The sequence below is a fragment of the Lissotriton helveticus genome, chromosome 10 (genome assembly GCF_964261635.1).
Source record: "Lissotriton helveticus chromosome 10, aLisHel1.1, whole genome shotgun sequence".
Taxonomy (NCBI): Eukaryota; Metazoa; Chordata; class Amphibia; order Caudata; family Salamandridae; genus Lissotriton; species Lissotriton helveticus.
The window spans coordinates 238,053,362-238,072,011 of NC_136071.1; the positions used below are offsets into that span (position 1 = coordinate 238,053,362).

At 46.7% G+C, this 18,650-nt stretch overlaps 1 protein-coding gene and 1 pseudogene across 1 annotated transcript in view; both read left to right on the forward strand.

Annotated features, from left to right (window-relative positions):
• Window positions 1–7,348, forward strand: part of PEMT (phosphatidylethanolamine N-methyltransferase) — a 1,176,780-nt gene extending 1,169,432 nt beyond the window's left edge. Inside the window, exon 7 of the mRNA XM_078665209.1 lies at window positions 6,620–7,348. Coding sequence (XP_078521335.1) covers window positions 6,620–6,674 — 55 coding nt within the window. The 3' untranslated portion in view covers window positions 6,675–7,348. The remainder of the gene's footprint in view (window positions 1–6,619) is intronic.
• Window positions 7,349–12,854: 5,506 nt separating this feature from the next.
• On the forward strand, window positions 12,855–14,655 carry LOC144785138 (homeobox protein Hox-D13 pseudogene; annotated as a pseudogene).
• Window positions 14,656–18,650: the final 3,995 nt, after the last annotated feature.

The following is an 18,650-nucleotide window of genomic DNA, read 5'->3' on the forward strand; positions in this document are numbered from 1 at the left end:
TGGCGCTGGCTGGCTTTATTTATTAAGTATTGTCCAGACTGTACTGGCGTGCTGTTGGTTTCACGCTGTATTTTATTCTTTTCCGTGGCTCCTTGAGCTGTTTACTATCGTGGCTGCTGTTTCTTATTGATGTTTATTAATTCTTTGTGGCTCCTCGAGCCGCTTACTAGCTTGGCTGCCGTTAATATTGGTATTTATTTCCAGAACCGAGTGGTGCCTGACTTCAAGATGGCCGCCATGGACACTGCGTGGCTCTGCTTATGGGCGGGCGCCTGGCTTCAAAATGGCCGCCGCGCAGGACAGTATGCCTCGTGTCTTGGTTTCAGGCAGCGCGCGTGGTGGGAGCGGCAGGGTTTGAACTCACCCTTGCTCCGCGCGCTGTCCCCGGTTCTCTGATTCTGCACCTCCTGGTCGCGCTGGGAGTCGGGCACTATTCTCCGGTGCCGCGCGGACTCGGCTGCAGTCTTCTGGGATCACTCGGTGAGGGGGGAGCACGCGGTGAGCGCACTCTGGCATATGCGCCTTCCTTCTCACATGCGGTGGTCGGGTTTGCTGGCGCACGCGTTCTCGCTTCTTCGCGTTGCTCCTCAGCGCTTCACTTGGGCAGCAGCTAGGTGACTTGTGGCTTTGGCGGATGATGATTCCCGCTGCAGGGCTCGGTGGTCGGCCACATGGGGTGGCTGAGCGATGGGCTGCGTGTGGGTTTTGTTTCATGGATATCCCACCCTCGTCGCCAGTGTCGCAGCGCTCATAATGACACACCGACACAGGAGTAACTTTTGTGCTTCCTTCTTTATTCCCTGCCAGCCTCACACTGGCTTACAGACTACTTGCTTCCTGTTACCTCACTTCCTCTTCCTGCTGCTTGCCTGTCCTGTCTCAGCCTGAGGGTCAGGCGGGACGACGCTACAACCTTGTCGGTCCATTTTGTGCCCTGCCAACCGGTGGGTCTGTCCTGCGAGTGCCGTGCTCTGCTTGCTCACCCGTCGGCCTGCTTACCCTGCTGTCAAGCATCCCAAGGTAAGGGGTCTTCCTCCGACACACCGCTCTCCCATGTGCCTTCTTTACCAACCAATGTGCCCTTTTCACCGCTCTGCCTCTGGTAGAACAATGCAAGTAGCAACAGTTAGACGTCTAAAGACACTCCGAAAAGAAGAATGTCCTGTCATGCTCTTCCCGAACATGTCCTCGGCCTTGGGATTTAGGTGGTGTGCTTACACCTCTACTGTGAAGCATCCTGCTTGAAAAAGTGCAGCACATGCTGCAGGTGTTGCTCCGCAAGGACCACCAATGATATTTATTAAACCCAATGGTTTTACCCAGGGCTCAAGTCGGGGGTACACGCGGATGGACGTCGTCTCCCCGCTCTTTTCACAGGGTGGACGCCGTCCCCCCTGCCAAGAGCCTGGGCCCCACAGAAATAAGCAGGCACGTGTCCCGGTGTAATTTTCAGACTCCAGGACACGTTCACCACGTGACGTCATGAGGTCATTTGCACATTGGCAGTCCCCCCCACTTCTTTTTATAGGACTTGTGCCCTGTTTTTAACCATGAACTTAGAAATGTTTTCCTCACGCAAATCACCCACCAGTCTCCCAAGGCAGCACGTGCTACCAGAGAGAGCCTCCTGCTGTGCTCCAAGTGAAACAACGTGCATCAGATCAAAGGGACAAAGGCTCAAAGGCTGCAGCGTTCAGGTTCATGCTCACGTTTCTGCCTCCAGGAACGCTGCGTGCTTGGACGCTGCTCCCCTCCTACAGCTTCCTCGGCCCCTGGTCATGGAGCCCAGCTATATATGCGAGGCCAATTGGTACATAGTTTTGCTATCCTTTGCAGGGTACAATGTGATGTTCTTAGCGCATGCATATCCCACTGACCTATTTTACCAGGATTACAATTTGTGGAAGGTAAGCTGCACAAGAACCCTTGCAGCAAATGAATTAATACGATGAGAAATCCTTCTAGTGTATGAACCTGTTAGCTACGGGTTACGCGCAGTCCTTAATTTGAGCTGGTGGCTGCAGATGAGGCCCAGTGACAATTATTTGTTTCCATAGCGGACTTTGAACAAGAGTAAGAGAGAGAAAAATACAAAAGTAGGAAAATAAGAGGAAGAAGAGATGAAATACCATTGATGAAGAAATAAAACAAGGATGAAAAGTAACATGAGTGTGAGATAAATGGGCAGAGACTGACTGGTTCTGGATGAAGGAGGAATGAGGTGGAATCAATTGGCACCCCTGCACAGGCCACAGACTACTGACCAATGCTTTTGGCACCAGCAAGTATTCTTTTACAAATTAAGCACTGGTTGCACACAATACTCTGCAGCAGGGACATCACTCTCTACAGATCTCCAGAATAAGTGCATTAGCCACCTGAGCACCCTCTTCTAGAATACCCTGAGTCCTAGTGGGGTCTCTGCAATCTCTGCAAGAAGTGCCTTTAGCTCAAAAGCTATCCTGCCCTTTCGTCTGTTTGTGACTGCATCACATTCAAAATGCACCACAGAGTAGCATAGTAACATAGTAAACAAATAGGAACACAAGACTACATCCAGTGTCTAATTTGAGCCGGTGGTTTCCGGCGCTGAGCACCAGCATTTAATTGTCAACAATGGCGCTTGTGACAGTCTGCCAGAAGGTGGTGCTGTCTGGCTAATATTGAGATGACCACAACAACAGTTAATTTTTAATTCAATATACATAAAAAATTACTATTCCCGGACGCCCAAGCTATTCTTACAGCTTTGGGGGCCTGACTTAGAGGAGTGTGATGGCTAGTAGTTGTGTTGTTACCTTCATCGGCAGCATGGCAGAGACAATGTGTGGTGCAAGCTGCAGTGGCCTCCCGACAAGAACGCTGGCACTTACTTTTTGTTTTACAAATTAAGCACTGACTCCAACACAGTGAGACAACACAGCAACATCTCAGCAGCATAAGACAGCACAACACAAAGACATACCACAATAATGTACCCACACAAAACACAACAGCATAACACACACCATAACACCACAACAGAAAACCTCAACACATCAAAAAGACAGCGAAACAATAAAAAAGCACAACAGAAAATACTTCAACAACAGAGAATAACACATCAGCACATCAATGCAGCTCACACACAAGACAGCAGTACAAGAATACAACACATTGTAACATTTAAAGAAACAAAAATTCCCAACAGTACATACAGCACAACACAGGACCCTAACATCCTAAGAAAATGCAATACAACAATACATTTTGACATCCCGCTGTTTAGTGTTGTGCTACTGCAATGCTGTGTTTTTGTTTGTTCTGGTGTATTTGTAGTTGTTCAATTGTGCTCTTGTTTTGAATACTGGGGGCTGATGAGATTTCGAGTGTGCAAAAACACGTGCTGTATCATATAACCTTGTTGCTGCCACTGTGAAAATCCTACCCACCCACCACTAGTGAAAATAGGAATTGTGCCAAGAGAAACTCTACACAATTTGTTTTCACACTTTCTTTCCAATGTTTACTTTGGAAGAGGAGAGAAATTGATTTTTTTCCACTTTTCAATTGTGAAGGTTTGGGTTGTTTGAGGCAAACTCAGTTTGTTACATTTTTTATTATTAAATAGCAAGAAATAGTACTAAATGATTTTGCTTTGCTTTGCTTTGCTGAAGAAGGCTTATTCTTGGACTAGCAGCCCGTCCCGACGTTGTCCGGGAGCAACAGGCTTCTCCGCCCCCCACCCGCCCTGACATTGTCCAGCAGCCCGGCCCCTGCCCGGCCCGTCCCCCGCCTGCCCCGACCCCCGCCTGCCCCGACCCCCGCCTGCCCCGACATGGGTCCCCTTACCTTAGCCGCCGCTCCTCCCGCCTGTCCGCTGCTGATATACTGCTTTAAATATGTCTGTTCTTCTTTGCAGAGGTGTACAGCTGACCAATCCGTTCTACAGAGTGTACATTGGCTGGGAAAGCTTACATCATAGCTAATCTTTTTGGCCTAGAGGTGTGTTAATGATTGCTGTTTCACCATAAAAACACGCGATCATTCTCTTTTCTCCTGCAGCCCGGGCCCCCGCCCAGCCCGTCCCCCGCCTGCCCCGACATGGGTCCCCTTACCTGAGCCGCTGCTCCTCCCGCCTGTCCGCTGATCGCACCGCCGCTGGCCTGTCCGCTGCTCCTGGCGTCAGCGCTCCTCCCCCGCGCCATGTCTGCCGCTCCCTTACCTCAGCCGCCGCTCCTCCAACCTGTCCGCTGCTTGCACCGCCGCTGGCCTGTCCGCTGCTCCTCACGTCACCGCTCCTCCCCGCGCCATGTCCGCCGCTCCTCGTCGCGCTCCTGGACACCGCTCCTCCCCGCGCTCCTGACGTGAGCACGTATGTCGCGGCCGGCGCTACTTCGGAGGGACTACTTTTTTTTTTACTGTAAATTTTTTAAATAACGTTTTTTTATTATTTATATAGCCTATAACCATCTACACACCCTGACGATTCCAACGGTGTATCGGGTGTGTGGATTGGCGCTGTGGTTCCCGAGTTTACCCGCCTCAAAGGCTGAAAGTTCTTCCTTTATTATAGTAGTATACATTAGGATTTCTTTGTAAAAATATATTACTTTAAATTATTTTTAAGCAGTGCTAGTATTACATTACACATGGTTTCACAATTCATTGTCACATTTTTTCCCAGGGGTAAAACTCTTTTTCTGATGGATACTTCTAACTGTAGATTTCGCTTTCTCCATTAAGAGTCTTCCCAGTCACCTGACTGTATCCGGAAACTCCTGCAATGGCTCCTGTGTGACAAAAGCAGGGCTTTAAGTGGCCAGGTCTTGCTGGTGCTCAGCAGCAGAAGTTCTTAAAAGCTGGTGCCGAAACGGGTCCCAGGGTGGGGAAAAAAAAGCTTACCTCTGCAATAGTACCACCTGTCACTGCTTATGATGTAACTTCAAAGAGACTTATTTTTCAGTTTTATATAGCACAAACTTGAAGCAAACGTGAGCACCAGTTACATTACACAAGGACATATTCATGTTTTGAATCACAGGAGGTTGAGCCAAAGTTGGGCTCCAACCTGCTTTCTCAGCTCGAAGGTCGGCTGCTCTAGCCTTAGCCACAACCTCGCCCACAAGAACTGAAGCATTTTCAATATTATATACAACAAAGTCATAGTTGTTGCTTATTTATCTCATGCAATTTACAACCATTGACAAAGCCAGTAGTCCCGGCTTCTTATAGGTGTAATGTTATTTGTGTCATATATCTGGATGAATGGACAGAAGCAGTAAAGTACCAGTGGGGCAGCGCACTATGCTAAGTACAGATTTTTAGCTCAAGTGTTTTAAGCCACGCCTTTAATTACACGGGCCACGCCCTGATGGGAGACCCCCCAGCTTCTTCATCCCACTTAAAGCCCAGGACAGCAGGTTGGGCTATCGGCCTTGGTTTCAACTCTGTCCCACCTAATGAGAATAGGCTGTTTCAGTTTGATTTTAAGTGGGAATTTTTTTTTATATAGCTAGAACTAAGGAGCAACGGGTGGACAATCAGTTCTTTGTTGAATTTGTTGGTGCGAAGAAAAGAAAGCAGTCCAGACACAGACCATGTCACATTTGATTCTCATCTACATCAAACTATGGTATACTTGGCCAGGAAGGATTTTTCTTAGGACCTTATGGCTCATTTCACCATGGCAAAGACTGCGACTAGAGCTCCGACTGGGCGTTTTCCTCTTTTTGACATTCGTCCATACTTTAACCTGACACTACTGTATTGATTCTCAAGGCTAGTTGTTTCTTCAAGACTTTTACCTGTACAATCCACTCTCAGTTTCACCTCCCTTAGGTGGGTACTGCTTTACTATTGATGCACAAGGTCAGATATCTGTGGTTAGAAGTATCCATCAGAAGAGTAACTTACTTACCTTTGATATTGCTCTTTCTGGTAGAAAGTCTATCTTAACTACTGATTCCACCCCACACACCTTACTCCCTTTTCTGCTGAGTGATCTTTCTGGAGTTAGTAAGGCTCCAATTAAGATGAGGCCACTGTTTTTGATTCTTTATGTGTCAGGTATACTCTGAGTCTGAGGGCACAGAAAGTACCGCTCAATAAATAGGGGTAAAAAAGCAGGCACCTGCATGCGGCTCTGAGTCATCGTGTCTGAATGAAGACAGTCCAGAAGGAGGATATTTCTTGTTTCTGTTTGTGATACAAACTAAATGTGGAAAGTATGGATAGAACTTCATTTTTGTGACAGAAATAGCTACATCGGGCAAACACTTAAAGCATGACTAAAACATGCAATATAAAAATAAATATGCTATGTGTAAAAAGAAATAATAACATAGCACACTTTATGGTTATTGAAGGGATTTTTCTCCGCTGTTTCATTACCTATATAAGCAATTAAATTCTGATTCTGCTGGAATCTCTGTGCCACTTTTATGCTGACAATGTACAACCTTCAAGCGAATCACACTTAGGATAAGCAAATATTTGAGGTACTGAGAATACAGCATTAGCCTTTTGGCTCCCAAACCAGTGTCTTCCTAAGCTGGTGTCAGGGAGAGACAGGTAGGAGATATCTTATCAGCTAATGCCTTTTTGACATTTGTTCCTTCCTTTATTTCCTCTCTATCAGGCCCTTCACCGAGGAAATCTATCAGCGCAGAGAGGAGTCTCGGAAGAATAAATAGACTCAATTGCGGATATACAACAATCGCAGAGAGATTGCTGCATCATTTAAAGCTTCCTGGCAGGCAACACGGAAACAAGACAAGAAGCCCATTGGATAGCGGCAGAATCCCAGTGCGCGCCTATACTGTTTTTTTCAAATGTCAATCATTTCAGATCTGTTTGATTTCATAGAATTGTCTAATCAGTGAGCCATTCCAGATTGGCCAAGTTAGTGACTCTGGGGTACCCACCCTAGGTGCCTGAAGCCCGCAGGCAGGCGATCATGGAAAAAGCACATTAAAGAACATAGGTTTTGCTACAAAAAATCTATTAAATTCAGTGATACAACTTCCTTCGATTGTGGCTGAAAATGGTTTGGCAGCCATCTTGAATGTCACAGAAGAAAGACTGAAACATAGCCAGATTAAGCTATCGGATCTAAATTTCCTATAAACCTTTCTTCCTTTGGCTCCTATGACCTACCTAGTAATGAATTAAGGGTGACTTGAGTAAAGACATCACATCTAAATATTATTAGGAAGAGGTGCAGTGGGATTACCATGTCTTAAACAAGTTGCCCACCACAATTGACCTATAGGTTTGTTGTGACAGCCATTTCAGTTACTGTGTAACCTGTAAACTACTGGAATGAATACGGCAGGGTTGAATAAATTATGCTACGAGAAAAACAAAATGATGTGGCATACTGTGGCACTTTCTGAGGCAGTATTATTCGCTATTTGACCTTTTAACACCCAATAATTGTGTCTTGGCAATAGTTTCATCTCATCAGTATAAGATTAACACATAACCAGCAATTGGAAGGTTATCAGTTGAACCTTTGCAAAGAGTCTGCCACTGGACTGCACGACATTTTACTACCTAGTGATCCATTTATAATAGATTTTTTTTTTCTTGGAATCAAGTTATGCAGCAGATAGTGAATTGTGTTGCAAATGCAGCAAAACCATAATATGCTACATTATGATAACTCACTGTGGTCGCAAAATTACATAATTCCCTTGATTGTAGGGTAATTTTGGAGTTAAGAATTTGATTCATGAGTCTGTTTGTGGCCGATAGGTCAGGGTGTTGAGTCCCATCAAGTCTGAATCAGCCTTTCCTCTCCTGAGGTCGATTTAAACAAGTATATTCAGTTGTTAGTACTGACCTCTGTTATGAAGTTCTAAGAGAGAATGCATTACGTACTATGCCCAACACAAATGCGAAGTATTATAATTATAGAATGCTCAACACAAATGTACAGTATTATAATTTTAGAATGCTCAACAAAAATGTCCAGTATTATAATTATAGAATGCTCAACACAAATTCCTGGTAATATAATTATAGAACTTTCGCCATGTGACTGACTCTACCATAGTCATGCCAGTCTTTCATGTGCCAGCCATACCGGAGGATGACGGCGGGACAACAGGTACAAGGCAGGCACTGACCAGAAAGACTGGTCATCCCCTTACCGCTTCCCTCCAGGAAGCCTTGGCTAATAACCCAAAGCGTATGCATGAGAAGGGAATCCCCCTCTCACATATAGAAAAACGCCTTAGTGAGTGTATCACATAGTCTGTACCACAACACTAAGTCTGTTTTATTTCACCACACCATTTTAAAAAACGGTCCTGAGGAAAGCCAGAATACTTTAAGGCACTGGCTGAAACATTTCGACCATCTGAAGGACGCAGGGGGCAGTAACTCGCCACCCTTACGCGTCCTGTAGCCTTACTTTTAACCGCTGGTGATGGCCCAGTTATTAAAATTTAATTTACCCTCGGGTACTGGAACCACCACCAAGCCGTTTTAAATCACAACTCACTCAACCTCACTCACTGCACTCTCAGCAATATACCAGCTCCGCTGTCATCAGGCGTCATAGCACACCCGGGACATACTAGGTGTCACTGGGTGGGCCCGATGATGAAGCATGCCACCAACTAGGTTGGTGGGTGAGGGCTTCATGAATACACCAACAAGGTGCCCGTGACAGAACTAATTAGAGTACTGTAACACTTTGGTCAACTTAAGCTAGTCCTCTTTGATTAATCACATATAAACCCTCGGGGACTCGGACTAGCTATCTAGTCCTCTCTCTCCCTCTTGTTACACGCAGGCAGCCATTAGGAAACCTTCTCATTTGCCCAAAGACTGGCCAGCCTCTAGGCCCCACAAGAAAGGGGTGAATTAACACCTCCCACTTCCATATCCCCATGCAATAACTACACTCACAGAACTGGTTCAAGGTTCTGATGAGGCGGTAAGGTAGGCGGGACAGCTATGCTACCATTTCCTTTGCCTGTTATACAAATGGCGACGATGTACTCTATGCTCAAATATTTATATGCACATATTGCTCCTCGCAAATGTGTGAATGCATTTTTTTCTGCACTGCCTTTCCTCAACCGATCACCATGAGTATTAAGGCAGTTATAGTCTGAGATGCTCTAAACCACGTGGCCTGCTATCATAGTAGGTAGGCTCCTTGACACTCCTCCGACCTGGGTGGGGAAGAACACTTTCAACTGCACTGGCGTTAACAAGTCATTGCATGGAAAGTCCAAAGGCTCAGCCTGCATAGGCTATTGAAGTGCGTAGAGTGCACCAGAACAAAATGGCATCAAGAAGCTTGCCTTAGTGTGTATGGCTCACTTGAGCAAGATGGCGCTACCTGCCCCACTTGGGGAGAAAAAAATGTGGGAGGGGAGGTAGGTTGGCGCCAGGAAGCCTACCTAAACTGGAAGTGCAAGCACTAGCCAAAAGAGTGTGAAAGGGTTGTGTTGGGATTGGCCTGTGCTCTTTGAACTATCCTATTGGAGCCATGTTCTAGGCACTCAAAAGAGAGTACACAGGTGTACCTGGGCAACATGTTATCCGAAAGCTCACCAACACACAACCAAACTTGTGGCAGGAGGAGGCGAGGGTCGCAGTCTCCTAGGCCGCTGCAGCTCAGTGGGGCATGGAATGAAAGGCAGAGCAGAGGGAGAAGGGTCAAACTTCCTGGTAACAATAACCAGTCACGAGAGAGATGGATGGGTGGTGGTCTTTGACGCCATGAGCTTTAGGATGTCAGACCACAGGGCCGCCACGGAGAAAGAATAAAAAAAGATGGGCTAACCAAAGCCCAGACACAGCACCAGCAGCCCCTGCGTTGCTGGAACTGGCCAGTAAGGGCAAACAGATGGTTAGCAAATTAAAGCCTGACTCTGCTAGGGTTCACCCCAAGACTAATGGGCCAAAAAGAGAATCAATCAATGGCAAGGGTGCTTTGGTGTTAACGCAACTTTAGATACAAGTGTTGTCCTCACCTGCGAGCAGGAGACAGTGATTCATGGTAAATAGACTGTGGTTTGTTGTACTTTAACAAGGGACTCTGCAAGGGTCATGGAAGTGGGGCGGCAGGTGGTTCCAATGGGGTAAGTGGCATGAGTGCTCAAGTTATGTAAATGGTTTCATTTCTATCCTTCATCTGGGGATAAAAATGGAATCCTACATTTCATCGCTCATCCCTTGCTGCACCACTGCTCTAAAGGTGTAATGTAAGTGGGGGGGGGGCAATGCTTCTTCTGCTGCATGAGTCCTGTGTCATGGAAGGACCTACATCAAAGAAGGGGATCTAAAATCAGGGGTGGGTAATCAATCTGCAGGCTCCTGCCGTCCTAGCGTCACAAGGCAGTCTGCGCCCTCAAATGTTTTTTCATTTTCATTTTTTTAATTTGATTGTTCTCCACTTTGGCTCCTTAGTTTATGTCCCTTTGTTTGCCTGCATGGATGGGTCACCTCTTTCTGCAAATGCTAGATTTGAGCACAAACCTCTGTAAAAGAAGAGAATGTCCTTATATTTATGTCTGATGCACATCTCTCCACCCCTAACCTAGATGCACATGTGTTGCTCAGTTTGTTTGTGAATTTACCATGTGCAAAATGTGTTTTTTCCTTCTCCATTGATCGGGTAAAATGCTGTGTACATTTCGTCTTGACAGTTTCTAACAGTTCTGGAACTGCCCTGTTGAAGGGTCTGCGCCCTGCAGCTTGAACATTGTCTATATCCAGGGCCACTGGAATTATGCGGCAGGAAATGGCTAAATTGTGCAGCAGGGTTGAGTAAATTATGTGGCAGAAAAAAGCAAAGTATGTGGCATAATGAGGCACAGTTTGTAACAGAATTGCTTCATTTTTTTCTTCATTTTCAAACTTGATAACCTTTTGGGCCTCAGTTGCATTACATTAGTACCAATTTAACACTCAAATATATCAATAGGCAGCGGAAAGGTGACCAGTCCAGTTTTGCAAAGGTCCTTCCACTGCACTGCAACATGTGTCGTCGCATTTTTAGTAACTTTTGAACCGTTTGAGCTAGAAACATTTTTTGTGGGGTTACAATCTGCAGATTATGTAGCAAAATCAGCAAATCTATAATTAAGCGAACATCGCCATACTATTGCATACTTCCAGTGGCCCTGTCTATAGCCACCAAACGGGCGTCACTTCCTCCCAGGGACTAGAGAGGAAGTGGGGCAACCAGGATCAGGAAAGTAAAGAGAGTATACAATGGTGGAGACCAGTTTCCCAAGGAGTAGAGGCAAGTATACGTAGAAAAGGAAAACTCAAATGCACCAAACCTGACACAGATTCTTAATTTCTGTCAGAAGCCAAATTAACATGACCCACAGGTTTACCAGAAAAAAGCTCACGTTGGCGCACAAAATAAAACAAGCAATGGCAATGGCAACCTATTCGGGCCTGTAAAACGTACTGCTGGTTTGTATTGCAATTACTGTTTATTGTTCTGTCGCTGCTATTTTTTCCCCTTAAAATAAAAGCCAAGATTAGGCAGAAGACGGTGGTAGCAGTCATGGTGAGACCTACAAAGGAGTGATTGGTTTGTGAGTCACTTCGTTTATTATGTCCATTCTTCTTTTCGACTTCCAACATCGAATTTAATCAAACAATAAATTTCCAGGCCCCGCTGCACTCAGCTCTCTCGGCGCCGCTCACGGGTTCTGCTCACAATGTGGAGATGTCTTTATGTTTCCTTCTGTCATGCTGTAAAATAAAGTTTTGTTTCAGATAGCTGTCAATGCCTACCTTTATTGGGTTTCGCCTGCCGAAAGCCTGCGCTCTGCGCAGGTTTTCAGCGCAGGTGAAATCCTTTGTTGACTATAAGGAGTTCGGGAACGTCCCCCGGCTCTCATTGGCTAGCTCCATAAATGGAGGCTAGCCATTGAGTGCCGGATCTGTCCGTCAAGGCCGGACCAGATTCGGGGGCGTTCCCGAGATTTTTTCCCTGGGCGGAGTTACGTTTTTTCCGTTCCCTTCCCTTTCACTGAAAGTGATTTCAGATGCGCTGTCCATTCCCGCCCCCTCTGTGTGCCTTTCCGCCCCCCCTCGCTGTCCTGTGCACGTTTCCCGCCGTCCGTGTCCTCTCCCGCCCCCTCCCGCCCCCTCCCGCCGTCCGTGTCTTCTCCCGCCCTCCTCCCGCCGTCCGTGTCTTCTCCCGCCCTCCTCCCGCCGTCCGTGTCTTCTCCCGCCCTCCTCCCGCCGTCCGTGTCTTCTCCCGCCCCCTCCCGCCGTCCGTGTCTTCTCCCGCCCTCCTCCCGCCGTCCGTGTCTTCTCCCGCCCTCCTCCCGCCGTCCGTGTCCTCTCCCGCCGTCCGTGTAGAAAGTGAGTTGATGGGAAACACGTAGATGTATCTGTAGCTCGTGCAAGGGTTCGTACCTTACAGTGAAGGGAAAATAGGCTCTGAAATCTGATAAAATCGTCAGAAGTATATGCCGGATGTGGGTAGTCCTTGTGCTGGAGGCAAGAGCCCTCCTTGTGATGGCGGGTGGTGGTTGGGGGCGAGGGGGGGCAGAGTGCTGGAGGCCTCAGTGTTGGATAGTGGGTTGGGGGCAGACTCCTCTTGCAGGAGGGCCTGTGCGCAGGGGAGTGGGCCCAGATCACCTTGTGTTGGGGGTTGAGGGCAGAGATTCCCAAGCGCTTCAGGACCACGTTGCCTCAGACGGCCAATGGCCTTGCACTTGGCACGCTGCGCACACATTCCTCCTACTCCCCTCTCCCTCCCTCTGGCTGGAGGTTAGTTTTTATCACCGCACCGCGGTGACCTAACCTGCTTGGGGGGATGCCTGGCTCTGCCATGCCTGGCCGGGGGTGGAGGAGAGAGCCGTGCGCAGGCCCCTGAGAGGGACATGGACGGGCTCCGAGCGGAGGGCACCTCTTCCAGCGGCCAGGCCCGGGGCTTCCTCGCCTCCCCCAACGTCTTCGGGCCCACCGCTGGCCGAGCAACATCTGGCTTCGCCTTCTCCGGCCCGGGGAGGTCGTCCGGCGCTGCGCGCTTGGACTCCGGCAAGGATGGGGCCGGCGCGCCCTCCCTGGGCTATGGCTACCACTTTGGGAACGGATACTACAGCTGCCGCATGTCGCACGGGGTGGGGGTGCAGCAAAGCGCCCTGAAGCCCTCGCCTCATGGCGCCTTCCCGGTGGAGAAGTACATGGACGTGCCCGCCTTGGGCAGCGGGGCGAGCGCGCAGGGCAGCGAGGGATCCTCGCGGGCCAAGGAAGTCTCCTACTTCCCGGGGTACCCCGGGCCCTACCAGCCCATGCCCGGGTACATCGACGTGGTGTCCGGCTTCGGGCCGGGCGAGCCCAGGCACGAGGCATACATCCCCATGGACGGCTACCAGTCGTGGACCCTGGCGAACGGCTGGAGCGGCGGCGTGTACTGCGCCAAGGAGCAGCCTCAGGGCGCGCACTTCTGGAAGTCATCCTTCGCAGGTGAGGGCTTTTATCCTTCTCATGGACATGACTGGGGCAGCTGCATCTGTCTGGAAGATAGAACGGGGCGCTTTTGCCAAATCCCATTACAGCTCATGGTAAGAAACTGACGAGCAAGGCAGATGCGTGGGTTCACATGGAGGCTGTATACACGGTATGTGAGTGCGTGATGTGGGGTGTGTCTGTGTGTATGTGTGTGCGGTGTGTGTATGAAATGGTCGTGTTTGCGTGGTGTGTGCATGGTGTGTACATGGGATATGTGTGTGCGCAGTGTGTGTTTGTGCATGGTATGTGTGGGGTTTGTGTTTTTATATGGTATGTGTGTTTCGCGTGTGTGATTATAGCTGTGTGTGGACATGATGTGTGTGGACATTGTATGTGTGGATGGTGTTTATGTCCGTCTGTCTGTCAAGGGGGATGTTTTAATAACGGAAGTTATGGGCCACCAAAACGTCCACGGGAACACACATGCGCGCGCACTCGGCGTATTTCATTGCAACTCTCAGAATGATTCCCGTAATCACATCGCGTCCGGAGAGCTTTCCTCTGGGCTGAGGGTTTCTGAATCCCATGTGAAGTTTGACAAGTGCACACCACGACACTGCGCTTGACATGCAAACAGCGCCTCGGTTAATATGTGCTTGGAGAAGCCTCCCCACACACTGGCACATGTCGTCAGACGCCACGGAGGTAACAACAGGGGTTGCGCCGCGATTCCTGAATTTCATCAAGTATAAATTATGTGCACTACAACTCGCTTAAGTGCCGGCGATTTATGTGCAGGGAGGCATGCCTTTGATCTCCCATCTGCCCTCCCAGGCGCCTTTCTATTCTCGCCCGTGCTACACGCTCCGGACAAATTCAAACATTGAAACTTTGCGACCGCCACACATATTACAAGACTTTTCTGGAACTCAATTGCTTTTACTTTGGGCTTTTGTTCCGGGGCAACCTTTATCAGTGGATCTGGTGTAAGAAAGCAATGTCACTCTGACATTTTCTGGAAATGAATGTGAATGCGATTCTCTTAGAAAAGCCGAAGTTCTTTCGCATCTGTTGCATGGCAATCAATACATATTGTATGTACATTTTCTTGCGTAACTGCAGTTATTCAGACACCGGATATTCGTGAAAGAATAAAGTATGTATATCAGAATAAGGGCAATTTATTGTTCTTAGTGGACACTGAAATAGCAGACCACGCATTTCTGTTTAGCCAAGTTTATTACATTATATGACTTTGAGCGAAATAAAAAAACACATGTACATCGAACGTTATTAAATACAACACATGTTTACGTAAATTAGTATTTCCTGCTTTTAGCTATCGCTGAAATAAAAGTCAGTACAATTTATCTGTTTTTTAGCAGTAAGAGCATTAAAAATAGCCCAAGATAGTGTCCCTAAATTAATTTTTAAAAAGTGCAGTTTAATTAAAAGCAGACGATGGCTGTCCATGAAACGGTAATCCACAGGGTTTCTTCCAATTTGTGAAGTTTGATTTCGGGCCTCGTTTTATCTTAAAATATAAACTATATTTTTACTCAAATCCGTTCATTTTATTAGGTGTTTCTAGTGAAACACTAAGGAATATATGTTGCTTTGTTGTTTCAAACAGTGCACCCTGTGAAATGGTCGTCAGTGAAATAGTACATTATCGGCTTTGTTCTGGTTTGTGCCATTCACTTTTCGGTGACAGTTGTCAGTGGAACAATACACTCTATTTGGTTACAGTGGGTGCAGGTTATGGTTGCTATCAGGGTATTTCGACAGTATCTTGGTGCTGAGAGGCAGTAAGAGTGTGTAAAATACAACTCAAGAATCCTAACCAAGAAACAGGACAGGTCTTCCTACCTCTCTGTGTGCACTGAAAAGGCCCTGACATGTCCTGACACATTTAGCTGCTGGTATTCTGATTCTCACATTTTGGTTGGCAATGAAACATATAAACAATTCGTGCACGTAATTGTTATATATTAGTTAGTGAAAACAAAAAAACTAAATATTTTGCTTAAATTCGTGCAGTTTATTATTAGGCGAAGACGTCAGTCAACTAAGAAATTACATTTTGGTGCGATTAGTGCGGTTTATGATGAGGTGTTGGGTGCCAGTGAAAAAAAATAATATTCATTTTGCTGCCATGTGTGCAGTTTATACAGAGGAGGTAGCTGCCACTGCAGTATTAAACTATATTTCATGTACAATTATTTCAGTGGGTGCTCAGTTGAGGTGTTACTAGTGAAACAGTAAATTGACTTTTGTATACATTTTGTGCAGTTTAGGAGTTGTGTGTTCTCAAGCTAAAAGCTAAATATTGTGCAACAGTTAGTGGTGTTGGATGGTTGTTACTGAAGCAATAACATGTATTTTATACATTAGAGCAGTTCAATACTTGGTCTTGGTATACACCCAATATGCTTTTTGGGTTTCGCCTGCCGAAGGCTGCGCTCTGCGCAGCTGAAATCCTATGTTGACCATAAGGACTTCGGGGACGTCCCCCGGCTCTCATTGGCTAGCTCCATAAATGGAGGCTAGCCATTGAGTGCCGGATCTGTCCGTCAAGGCCGGACCAGATTCGGGGGCGTTCCCGAGATTTTTTCCCAGGGCGGAGTTACGTTTTTTCCCGTTCCCTCCCCTTTCACTGAAAGTCTGTCCATTCCCGCCCCCTCCGTGTGCCTTTCCGCCCCCCCCCCTCGCTGTCCTGTGCACGTTTCCCGCCGTCCGTGTCCTCTCCCACCCCCTCCCGCCGTCCGTGTCCTCTCCCGCCCCGAATGACGGGAGAGAGGGGAGAACAAAGGAAGGAAGAACAAGCATTTACAATGCAACGGTTTCGCCTTTGGAAAAGTTAGAGCTATTGGCAATGTAAAGGACAATGCCATTTATTTATCTGTTTTCAAAACCAACACATAAATACAAATGTTGTCATTTACAATGCCAATAGCTCAAACTTTTCCAAAGGCGAAACCGTTGCATTGTAAATGCTTGTTGTTATTGCTTACAGCTTTCCTCTCAGCGTCCGGAGTCTTTTTTAAGGTTTCCTCTGGAACAAGCATTGGCAATGCCAATAGGACTGACTTATGAATGAAAGTGCCTTTTGTGTCACTGAAGAATTTAGGCACTTAATAAATAAACATACACGCACTTTATCACTCATCTTTACACTCGTGTCCATTCATCCATCCACTGACTCATTCACGCCTTCACCCTGTGACACAACCGGAATAAAACAGGCACATTCAGCAACATATGCAAGATAAATGAAAGGAATACAAGTAGAAAAAAAACATGCTGTCTGCACACGGAGAACATATGCTTCCAAAATCATATTAAATGTCACAGCTTGTGTCTATTTTGCAGAGGTACTGAACTTAGTCTAGCTTTGTTTTAAAGTTTCACAATGGCCATCTCACAGCGCTGTCCCCTAACTATAAACTTCGTTTAATACATTTTAAGTTCTTACACAGATTTTAAAGGACACCAGCAGGTCTGCACCGTATGGGACTGAAAGATGATGACAGCTGTTAGAGATGCAGTTTCACTACAGCAATGGTTTTACATATGGCATGGAGTTGTCCACTGCTGGGTTCATTTTGGTCCAATATATTTACTGTTATTCACCAGATAATAGGCACGCCTTCAGATCCTAACCCCCTGCTGGGCTACGTGACGGACACCCCGGTTAAGGTACGTAAATTACATGCAATGCTCCTTCTATTTGCAAAACGCCAAATTGCCATACATTGAGGGCGGAAGGGGACCCCCTTTTCTCAGAGTGGATCCGAGACGTTACATATGGACATTCACAACTGTCCACCTTTTGGGAGTTAATGCCTTCAACGTCCCGACCAAAAGACATACGGGAACCGTTTGTTACATGGGCTCGTGAGCGTAGAGAGGAGGACAGAGATGTGACTTAAGATGAGCTGCCTGGGAGGGGTCAGAGACCGAAAGGGTGAATGAGTACGATAGGAGGGTAAAGCGGAGGGAAAGAGATGCTGATTTTTAGGTACAGAGAACCAACTCGGTATGTGTAACCCTGGGGGTGTTGATGTGGATTTCTTGTCAAGCCGTCACCTGAACTTTTGCTGATGTTTGTGTTCATTTGTAATAAGACAAATCTAATTTTTCTCCTGTATTGCAAAGAGGACCGAGCACGCGGGATATAACATTTGTAAGTGGCACGGTATGTGGTGATGTGGATACCTATGTCTTGATTATGTAATGGCTAGCTGTTTTGCAATGTTTGTTGCATTGTTTTGAAAATGCCAATAAAAAGAAATACAAAATAAAAAAACTTTCCCAGTGGCCGCCATGTTTAGAGCCAACATATCAGCCATCTTGAAATGGTTAAGCAATGATACACTAAGACAACAGCATTCCATAATGGTCACCTGGTCTGGAGGAAGTGCCACATGAGATGCCGCGCACTGTAGATGGAATAAGCAGCAAGCATGCGTCTTAGTAGCACTTAGGGAGATGTAGTTTTGCCTAAGCAAAATTATAATAAAAAGAGGAGAAGCAAGTAAGTGAAAGGGGGACTATAAAAGGAGAATATTACAAATTTAAGGATTGGCCTATCAGCTCTGAAACTGTAGCATTCATTTTGAGGGGGATGTGCCCATGATCAGAAACTGTTGTCATTCACAGGGCGAGAGAACCAGTTACTGATGTGGACTGTCCATTAGCTTAGACAGTGTACTGTCATGGATGGAATCAGATTATAAATGATACTCAGAACAATAGTTGAAGGCTGACCTAAAGGCCACTTCGTATCTACATGGATACAGATTATATATATATATATATATATATATATATATATATATATATATATATATATATATATATATATATATATATATATATATGTAGTCTCAGAAAAAACAAAGGTTAAAGGCGTGGCAGGAGCTGATGGCGAGGAATGTTTAGAGAGACCAGAGGGACTTAAGAGTATGGGTGGCATCGTTATGACTGGTAAAGCCATGGGAGCAGTGGGTGCCGTTAAAGCACATGATGCTAGAGGTGATTTTTTGTTGGGTCTGAGTCAGTCTCCTTACATGCACCCTCAAATCTCCAGGGTGGAGGGGGCTGGTGCTCCACTGCTGAACCGCTATAGTCGTGTGCATCCATCCACTATTCCCGTGGTCCTTACCTCCCTAGAGCCCAAGCTCTATCCATACATGATCATCTTTCCCATTCTGCCGGGGGAG